The 10,351-nt window shown below is 44.5% G+C and overlaps 1 protein-coding gene across 1 annotated transcript; it reads left to right on the top strand.

The window, feature by feature from the left end:
• The first annotated feature begins 1,694 nt into the window (after positions 1–1,694).
• Positions 1,695–6,582, top strand: LOC115193025 (transcription factor MafB-like). Its single transcript, XM_029752021.1, has 4 exons — positions 1,695–2,318; positions 2,482–2,763; positions 3,699–3,917; positions 4,708–6,582. Exons 1-4 carry the CDS (start codon positions 1,695–1,697, stop codon positions 4,852–4,854), a joined length of 1,272 nt encoding a protein of 423 aa, XP_029607881.1. The 3' UTR covers positions 4,855–6,582.
• Positions 6,583–10,351: the final 3,769 nt, after the last annotated feature.

Consider the following 10,351-nt stretch of genomic DNA (forward strand, 5'->3'; position numbering starts at 1 on the left):
GTCCCCCCGCCCACTTCGTTTCCCTCCAGTGAAAATGAATGGAGCCTCCATTGTTTCATCGCCCTCATCATGTTATATTAACATGTACTGTAATGTTTAACTTCAGCGATACGGATCGAAATGAGCCCTACATTTCATGGGCTTGGAAATCTCCTTTGGTATTGGGAATGCTAATGCTAGTGAATGTGTTTTGAAAAATGTAAATATACTTTGCCTTATTAGGTTATGAAATGAATGATATGTCTTTCAATTACGAACATTTTGAAGCTGTGAGATGGGGTAGAAGTTATATTATATTGCAGTTCATTATCTAGAGCAGGGTGTCCCAAACTCAGTCCTGCCCCCAGTGTGCACGCTCTGGTTCTTGCCCTAGAACTACACAGCTGATTCAAATAATCAAAGCTTGATGATGAGTTGGTCATTTGAATCAGCTGTGTAGTGAAAGGGCAAAAGAACGAAACGTGCACACAGGGGTGGCCCCAGGACCGAGTTTGGGAATCCCTGATCTAGAGTGCACTGTGTTTGCTGGTTTGTCCCTGAAATTCAGATAGCATTGAAATGACAGACAGCAAGACTCAGTGAAAAAGATTAGTGGGACTTGACTATGGGCAATTATTTCATTATCACCCCATTCCAGTCATGTGATGTTACACATGGTGTCAACAAAAACAAAGTCTCTATTGTTTGATAAAGCCTATATCAGACATTGGTCTTTGCTGCTTAATAGCATGTTTACGACTGGCTTAAAGTAGGAGTGTTAGTCATATAGTAAGACAAGAATGTAAGACATATTTCTATAAAACATAATTGCTATCAGTGGGTAGATACAGGTCGATATAGGAATATCCAAATTATGTTGTATTGTGTGTGTATGTGTGTGTATGTGTGTGTGTGTGTGTGTGTGTGTGTGTGTGTGTGTGTGTGTGTGTGTGTGTGTGTGTGTGTGTGTGTGTGTGTGTGTGTGTGTGTGTGTGTGTGTGTGTGTGTGTGTGTGTGTGTGTGTGTGTGTGTGTGTGTGTGTGTCTATGGGGGACAATGGGGATCTGGTGAGGATTAGTCGCTTAATACTTCAACATACAAACAGACCATTGGACATATACTCACACCGGAGAACAGCACTACCTAACATACTGCTGTAGAATCACTTCATTGAGTGCACAGGGTGACAGTCCTGATTTCTCTACTTTCTGGAAAGTTGATATCATTCTTTTGTAACTGGTTTATTACTTGTGCATGCTGACAAATTGTAAGACACACAGAAAGAGGTCTGGTGAAGAGGTCATTGGCAGCATGAATTGTTCAGTTCTGTTCTTCCGTCTATGGCCAGATTGTTGTTCTTGTGTTTGTTTCCCACATCCTGTCCTCTTCTCTGTCCTATTGATGTTATCTTGACCTCAGTTCCTGTCTACCTAACACATAGAGATGACTTTGTACCAACTTTGAGAGAACAATCATCTATGCCATTTTCTCTTTCTCTCTCTTTCTCTCTCTCTCTTACAAGGACACAGGAAGACTGATTTTTCCACAGAGGACATTCGTCAGTCAGTCCATAACTGGACACCAGGGCTGTCTGAGAGTCTGGAGGCATCAGGCCTGTGGTTGTGTATGGACTGCTTCTGCACTAAAACAGAGAGGTGGATTAACACACAACCCTGACACACGGACAAACTCAGTCTGTTCCCAAAGCGCTGGCCATGTCATCTCCCTCTCTCCCCATGCCCTCCCTCCCCCCCAGTCCACTGGCCATGGAGTACCTCAATGACTTTGACCTCCTCAAGTTTGAGGTGAAGCCTGACAGTCCTCCTCTTCCTCCCTCCTGTACGCTCCCCAAGTCTGGCCTCCCCCTCGACCCCTCCAGCTCCCCCGGCCCCTACACCAACCACCCTCCCCAGGACTCCAGCCTCAGCTCCAGCCCATACAACTCCCTGCCCCCCTCTCCAACGCTGAGCGATGCCCACCCACCTCCCTCAGCCTCCTCCTCCCTCTCTTCTTCCTCCTCCTCCATCTCCTTTCCCCTGTCCATCTCAAACAGCTACACCTCTGGCATCAGTTCTGGCTCTCAGGGGAATATGGAGGGTAGCCCCTCCCATGGGGGTGCCCAGGGTCCTAACCCTGCTTCTTTGGAAGACCTGATCTGGCTGGCAGCACTGCAGCAGCAGTTTGGAGGGGAGCCGGGGGGGCCTGCATCCCTGTTGGGGGCATTGGGAGGAGGGCCAGAGCGGGGAGACAGAGAGAGGGGGCCGGTTGGCAGCTTCCTGGGCTGTGAGGACGCAGTGGAGGCTCTACTGAACTCAGCTGCTGCAGCTGTTAGCTCGCAGGTGTGTAACACTGTCCAACTTGTCTAAAGATGTCTGTAAATAATATATTGTTATTCACTTTTGATAGTGGGTTCGTAATGACATGTATAGACTATAATCAGTGATTCTATTTCTCTCTCTCAACCTCTTTCCAACCCTCCACTGCGTCTCTTCTCTCTCTCAGTTTCCAGTGCTTTCCCAGAGTTCCAGCAGTAACCTCGGGGATTCAGGAAGTGATAGTGGAGGTGACATCTCCTGCTCCAAGGGGACAGATATGTGCCATCGTCCACTCCTCTACCTCTCCTCTGGCCCCCAATCACTCCCTAACGTCAACCCTTCCTCAGCAACCTACCCACAGCCCCAGAGCCCCTCTGGCCGACTTCATCACCATCATCCACATCATCATCATCACCACCCTCACCACCCCATGCATGGCCATCACCATCACCATCATCATCACCTCCAAGTAATTAATGGGGTCAGGGGGCATGACAGTACGCAACGACAGATGGTAGAATAACTGAGATAAGTGTCACTGTGGGAAGGCTAGCAACAATAGCACAACACTGGATGGAGCAGGAGAATATGGGAGAGGGGAGGGAGAGGTGATAGAGGGATCATGCTGTAAGGGATGGGGATTAAAACATTAGAATATGATTATGGGTGCATGTCGTGTACCTGCTTTTAGTATAGAAAACATGCCTCGACACTGAGATGACAATGAGTTTGGCTGAAGACCTTACATGTTTAAAAATGCATTATTTGTCCTGCAGGGGCAAGTGCAGAATACTGAAATAAATGTAGTAATAAGACGCATGTACTTGTAATGCGTCAACATTGATAAATGAGCTGTGTTAAAGCTAACACTTACTAGGCTACATCAATAACTCCAGGGTTTAGCAAGAGTAAAGGGAGCTGTGTGTGGGGCTGCTAGTGCTGCTGTATATGGAAAGTTCAGTACTGTACTATAGCTGCATTCCCCATCCAGGTGTCTGAGAGTATCTCTATGTACAGTACATGAAGCACAGTGTGAGCTTATGATAATATCTGCTATTATTGCCGTGTATAATCCTGATCACTGTCACTCACACTCAGTCAGATTACCTGACAGATTATGGACATGTGCTGGCAAAATGTGCCTCCTGACACAAACAGTTAGGCACACTCACATCCCACACACAACCACATATGCACAACTCAGACACACACAAACAATCACAGAATCATTCTTAAATAGACAAGCAGACTGTAATCGTACATCAGTATTACGTATATGCCTACTTATAACTAGTCCACCATACCAGCTCCATCATATTTCCTACTATATGTAAGTCAGACACAACTGGAATTCATGTCAACATTTTGAAGTAAACATCTCTCTCCACCTCTCTCTGTGTGCAGTGTGGTGGGGTGGATGAGCGTTTCTCGGACGAGCAGCTAGTGAGCCTGTCAGTGCGGGAGCTGAACAGACACCTGCGCGGCGTCAGTAAGGACGAGGTGGTGCGTCTCAAGCAGAAGCGTCGTACGCTAAAGAACCGAGGCTACGCCCAGTCCTGCCGCTACAAACGCTTGCAGCACCGCCACGCACTGGAGTCCGAGAAACACGTCCTCACACAACAGGTAGGACACACACACACACACACACACACACACACACACACACACACACACACACACACACACACACACACACACACACACACACACACACACACACACAATAACAACACACCACTGCCAACAACTCCAAAATAAAAGCTCTAAGAACTCTCTGTCTCTCTCCTGTCTGTCTCTCTCCTGTCTGTCTCTCTCCTGTCTGTCTCTCTCCTGTCTGTCTCTCTTATGTCTGTCTCTCTCCTCTCTGTCTCTCTCCTCTCTGTCTCTCTCCTGTCTCTCTCTCCTCTCTGTCTCTCTCCTGTCTGTCTCTCTCCTCTCTGTCTCTCTCCTCTGTCTCTCTCCTCTCTGTCTCTCTCCTGTCTGTCTTTTTTCTGTCTGTCTGTCTCTCTCCTCTCTGTCTCTCTCCTGTCTGTCTCTCTCCTGTCTGTCTCTCTCCTGTCTGTCTCTCTCTCCTGTCTGTCTCTCTCCTGTCTGTCTCTCTCCTGTCTGTCTCTCTCCTGTCTGTCTCTCTTCTGTCTGTCTCTCTCCTCTCTGTCTCTCTCCTCTCTGTCTCTCTCCTCTCTGTCTCTCTCCTCTCTGTCTCTCTCCTCTCTGTCTCTCTCCTCTCTGTCTCTCTCCTCTGTCTCTCTCCTCTCTGTCTCTCTCCTGTCTGTCTTTTTTCTGTCTGTCTGTCTCTCTCCTCTCTGTCTCTCTCCTCTCTGTCTCTCTCCTGTCTGCCTCTTTTCTGTCTGTCTCTCTCCTGTCTGTCTCTCTCCTCTCTGCCTCTCTCCTGTCTGTCTGTCTCTCTCCTCAGTTGGAACAACTACAATGTGAGCTCTCTCGGGTGCTGAGAGAAAGGGACGCCTACAAGGCTCGCTATGAGAAGCTCATCAGTACAAACAAGGCTCAACCTATCCGCGCCAACAACTCCCCCTCACCACCCCCTGATTACTTCCTCTGAGGATATACCCATGGTGGAGGACAGAAAAGTGCGGGATGTGAGCGGAGTGTGAAAGAGGAGGTCAGCCTAAATAAGGCTGTCACTGAGTAATCAGACTTGGGGAGGAAGGGAGGGAGGGTTTGGTGTGTGTTTGCGTGTGTGAAGGTTGGCAGGCGAGTAGTGGGGTTAGGACAAGGTCCTATATGACTGTCAAATTAGCCCACTGAGCAATCAGGTGGGCTGTTAACTAAGGGTTAGAATCGTTCCCTATATTTCTTCATAAACAGGACTAATGGTGAAAACTGATATCACTGTGACGTTCATAGTAGCACCAAGACCCAATGAGACATTTTCAGGATGCATCCTGCACTGGTGAAATCAGGGCATTGAAGGGCACAGGTCATCCTCAGACTGAGCAATGCGAAACCAAGGGCTTGTCTTCAATAAAAAGCTCCATTGTATAATTCATCGCCCCTATCAACTGATCTATGCATATTTCTTTCAAGCAGAACAAATGAAAAGATGAACTTATGTCCAGACAATGGCTGGGTTGAATCCATTCCCTGACAACACACTGACAACACACTGACAACACACTGACAACACACTGACAACACCCAACACAGTGTGATGGCGTAGGTCAGCTGGGCTCATTGGAAACCCAAAGGTCTGAGTAGTGCAGTGGTGCAGGATGTGTGGTGGTGCAGGATGTGTGGTGGTGCAGGATGTGTGGTGGTGCAGGATGACCTTCAAGTGTCCATGACATGCAGTTGTACTGCATAATATTTCACAGTTGCCTACCAAGATGTTTTTGCTCACCAAGACGTGTTACTCACTATCACATTTGAAAGATGAATAATCATAGAAAAAGAATGTACAAGGATCATTTTCCTGAGAGTATTATTGTGGTTGTTCTAAACGAATAAAGAGATACACTCATGTATAGCATTTATGCATTTAGAAAAAGCATGCAAACGAATCCATACTTTGCTTGTTGAAAATAACAAAACTATGACAATGACGAATAATTGCAGTGTGCTATCTGTGATTGGTGTTTTGTTTCAAGAGGATGAATGGACATCCCAGGAGAGCTCTTCTGTCAACTTGTACTGTAGGAACTCCACAATCAATCAGCTTTCCCACTAAGACGTGAAGCAAGAGACTGTGGTTGATGTAGTTGTTGTGGTCAATTTGGACTGTACAAAGAAAATCCACAAAAAAAGGCAACGGAGTGCAAAATGATATGTGTGACTGTGTACTGTCTTCAAACTTTAATATTACAAGCTAGGGTGTGCTGAAAACACTTTTGTAAGAGAGCGACAACCGTAATGCAACAAGCACCACAGAGCTGGACACTGTGGATTCTCAAAGACTGGGGTGAAATGCAAGAAAATGCAGACATTCAGAGACATTTCATGAAATTTTTACCAGGGTAGCTACATTAGAGATTTTTGTTTCGGCTAGGTGTAGGTTAATTCATTGATTCATCTGTTTTATTTATTCACTTATTTATTCACTGTATTTATTCATTGTTTATTTATGTACCAATTCTTACTATTTTAATTTTACTGGTTTACAATTTAATCTACAGGCTTAGTGTGTACTTTTATTTCCAAGCAGGATAAATCAATATTTCAATTATCTTTCTGATTATTTTCAATAGTTGGATTACAATCATTATTGCCATCATGGCTTATGCACCTGTTGTAGTGTGGTTTCCTATGAAATAAAGACAATATTTTTACCATCCTTGGTAGCTATGTTTCTTTTCCACTATTTCTCTGAATTTTTCTCTTTGTCTCCGTTTCACTTGTGCTTTAAACACCTAGTAATCCCTCTCTCTATCCCTTCTCTGTCCCTCCCACTTTTCCAATCTCCTGTAGACCTGTTCTATTTACTTCATCCGCTCTTCCATCTCTCTCTCCCTCTATCTCTCTGTCATTCCGTGTCCATCTATAGAGAGGCAGTGACCCTGGTTGAGCTCTGTTTGGGATGACCTCACCCTTGGCCCTGCCTCCCTCTCTGTGTCTCTCGCTCACTCTCTGGCATGTATAATAGGGACAGGATTAGGGCTATAATAGCGCCGTGACTGCTCACTGCCGGAGTCCATTGTAGCATTGTGTGGAGAGGACGTACACAGAGTTACATGAACACTCACCCCACTCACAGTTACACACAGCCACTCACACTCACATTCAGGCAGGCACACAACACATATGTTAAAATACACACAGTTTCCAGTGATGCGTAAATGAATTCACATTCGTACACTCTCAGCTAGAAAATATTCAAGGTGAAAAATGTAAATGTGTTTTTTTTCCCTCCGTAAAATTATCTTTACAGAGAGCGGGATAGAGAGAGACGGGAAACAGACACTAGCACTGGTGGACTTACCATTAGGCAGAAGAGGCAATTGCCTCAGGCCTCACATCATCAAGAGGCCTCATGAGCTGGGTATTAAAAAAATATAGATATATAAAAATATACAAAATAATATACAAATAATTTCTCCGCTTGAGGCCCCCCCAAGCTCCACTCGAGAAATAATAATAAAACGTAAAATCTGTCTGTTTAAGCTAGAGATATATATGTATTTTCTTTACCCCTTTTTTCGTGACATCCAATTGGTAGTTACAGTCTTGTCCCATCACTGCAACCCCTACTGACTCGGGAGGGCCATGCGTCCTCCAAAACACGACCCTGCCAAGCCGCACTGCTTCTTGACACACTAGTCGCTTAACCCAGAAGCCAGCCGTACCAATGTGTCAGAGGAAACAATGTCCAGCTGGCGACCGAAGTCAGCTTACAGGCACCCAGCCCGCCACAAGGAGTCACTAGAGGAACAAGGACAAGGAAATCCCGGCCGGCCAAACCCTCCCCTAACCCAGATGACCCCTGGCCAATTGTGCGCCGCCAATTGTGCGCCGCCTCACGCCTTGTGCACCAACTCATCTCCCAGTCACGGCCAGCTGAACCCAGTTCTGTAGTGACACCTCAAGCACTGCGATACAGTGTCTTAGACCGCTGCACCACTCGGGAGGCCTTGAAGTTACTGGGCCGAAAAATGAATGTGCCGTTTTATATCTCTCAGATACAAGACAGACACGTCAAAACATACTTCCTTTTGATTACATTTTTAACTATTGATTTTTCCATGAATGAATCTGTTATTCAATGCGTTTCTATAGGCTAATAGCAATAAGGTCAAATTCAATGTTTCATCAAATCATTTTTATATTTTTTTTTTATACCTACAAGGGTCCTAAAATTTTAACTCAAATAGCTAAATTATCCTCGGTATGGCCATCTTAAAACAATTCCATGTTATATTAGTAGTAGTCTTGCGTTGTCATACATCCAAAATCACTTCGCTGTCACGCCTCCCTTGGAGGTCTGGAGAATTTTGTATTGCAAAAACGGTTTGAGTGGTCCGCTGTGTTTGATTGGATATTACATTTCAAGAACCCTCCCCTGGGTCCTGGCCATTCTGCCGCACGATCCGAGACAAAATAATTGCCACCACTACTAGAATAGTCCCGTTAAGCGAAATGACGTTGAAAAGATGTCTAAAATACTTCTTGTTCCAGACATTGAAGGATCAATTTAGGTTCTGAATGAAAGGTGAAAATAAATATTTTCCAGACGTTGAAAATACGTATTTTTCGGAAGTTGAAATTAAGTTAATTTACAGTTCTGAATAAAAGTTTAAAATACGTAATTTAAAGAAATCTATGTTTGGGCCAAATAAAGGCTGGTCCAGACTGGATAAAATCTAAACTAAACATAGTCTGCAAAAAAATGTAATAAAGATTAAGTGCTTACTAAGTAGGCCTATAGCTTACAGTGTTACCTGAAATGGAATTGTAGGAATGCCCATCTATATGGTAGGCCTACCATTTGTAAAACACAAAAAAAGACGTGTAGCCTACCATGTCAGTCCGCAATGGAATTTTATGCCCATCCATGTGGTGGGCCCACTGTTTGTAAAACAGGCAGTTGCCATGGCTTTATTAGACTGGCATTTGCCTGGGGCTTCCAGATCATTAATTTCGCCACTGGACGCTAGAGATTTTGATAATATGAGAGGAGAGAAACAGAGAGAAAGAGTGAGACAGACAGCTGGACACAGAGAGAAGCAGAGAGACAAACATAGATTGAGAGAGAGCGAGAGAGTGTGAGAGAGAGAGAGAGAGAGAGAGAGAGAGAGAGAGAGAGAATATGCTAGAATTTAGACGTGATCAGGCCAAGCCTCACTGCCCAAGGGATAAAGTGACCGCAGAAACACACACAAATATTAACACATGTACAGTAGTAGTAGGTTGTATGCCCAAAGACTTAAACATGCACATCAGTGGAGGCTCCTCAGAGGAGGAAAGGGAGGACCATCCTACTCAGTGAATTTCATAAAAATAAAAATAGATAAAAATAAAACTATACTAAATACACTGTGTACAAAATATTAAGAACACCTGCTCTCTCCATGACATAGACTGACCAGGTGAATCCAGGTGAAAGCTATGATCCCTTATTGATGTTTCTTGTTAAATCCACTTTAATAAGTGTAGATGAAGGGGAGGAGACAAGGTAACAAAGGATTTTTAAGCCTTGAGACAATTGGGACGTGGATTGTGCCCTTCAGAGGGTGAATGGGCAAGACAAAAGATGTAACTGCCTTTGAAAGTGGTATGGTAGTAGGTGCTAGGTGCACCAGTTTGTGTCAAGACCTGCAACGCTGCTAGGTTTTTCATGCTCAACAGTTTCCCATGTGTATCAAGAATGGTCCACCAATTCTGTTGAAAAACGTTTCTTAAACGGAAGCAAACGGAACGAAACGGGAATAAACCTTCCTGAATTTGTCCAATAGAAACTCTTGTTTGCAACTGTTTGGACTAATTATTACGTCATAGATCTGCTAGATGTAGGCAAGAGTGTGCAAGGCGGTATTGAATGCATCACTGTCTGTCACCTTGTTTACTCCAATTTGTCTTTGGAACCTGTGCACCTACACTACTGTTCAAAAGTTTGGGGTCACTTAGAAACGTCCTTGTTTTTTAAAGAAAAGCTAATTTTTTGTTCATTAAAATAACATGAAATTGATCAGAAATACAGTGTAGACATTGTCTACATATCTACATAGGCGTACAGAGGCCCATTATCAGCATCCATCACACCTGTGTGAAGGCCAGCATCCCGGAGTCGCCTCTTCACTGTTGACGTTGAGACTGGTGTTTTGCGGGTACTATTTAATGAAGCTGCCAGTTGGGGACTTGTGAGGTGTCTGTTTCTCAAACTAGACACTCTAATGTACTTGTCCTCTTGCTCAGTTGTGCACCGGGGCCTCCAATTCCTTTTTCTATTCTGGTTAGAGCCAGTTTGAGCCAGTTTGAAGGGAGTAGTACACAGCGTTGTACGAGATCTTCAGTTTCTTGGTAATTTCTCACATGGAATAGCCTTCATTTCTCAGAACAATAATAGACTGACGAGTTTCAGAAGAAAGATATTTGCTTCTGCCCATTTT

This window comes from Salmo trutta, chromosome 4 (assembly GCF_901001165.1).
Source record: "Salmo trutta chromosome 4, fSalTru1.1, whole genome shotgun sequence".
NCBI classification, from domain to species: domain Eukaryota; kingdom Metazoa; phylum Chordata; class Actinopteri; order Salmoniformes; family Salmonidae; genus Salmo; species Salmo trutta.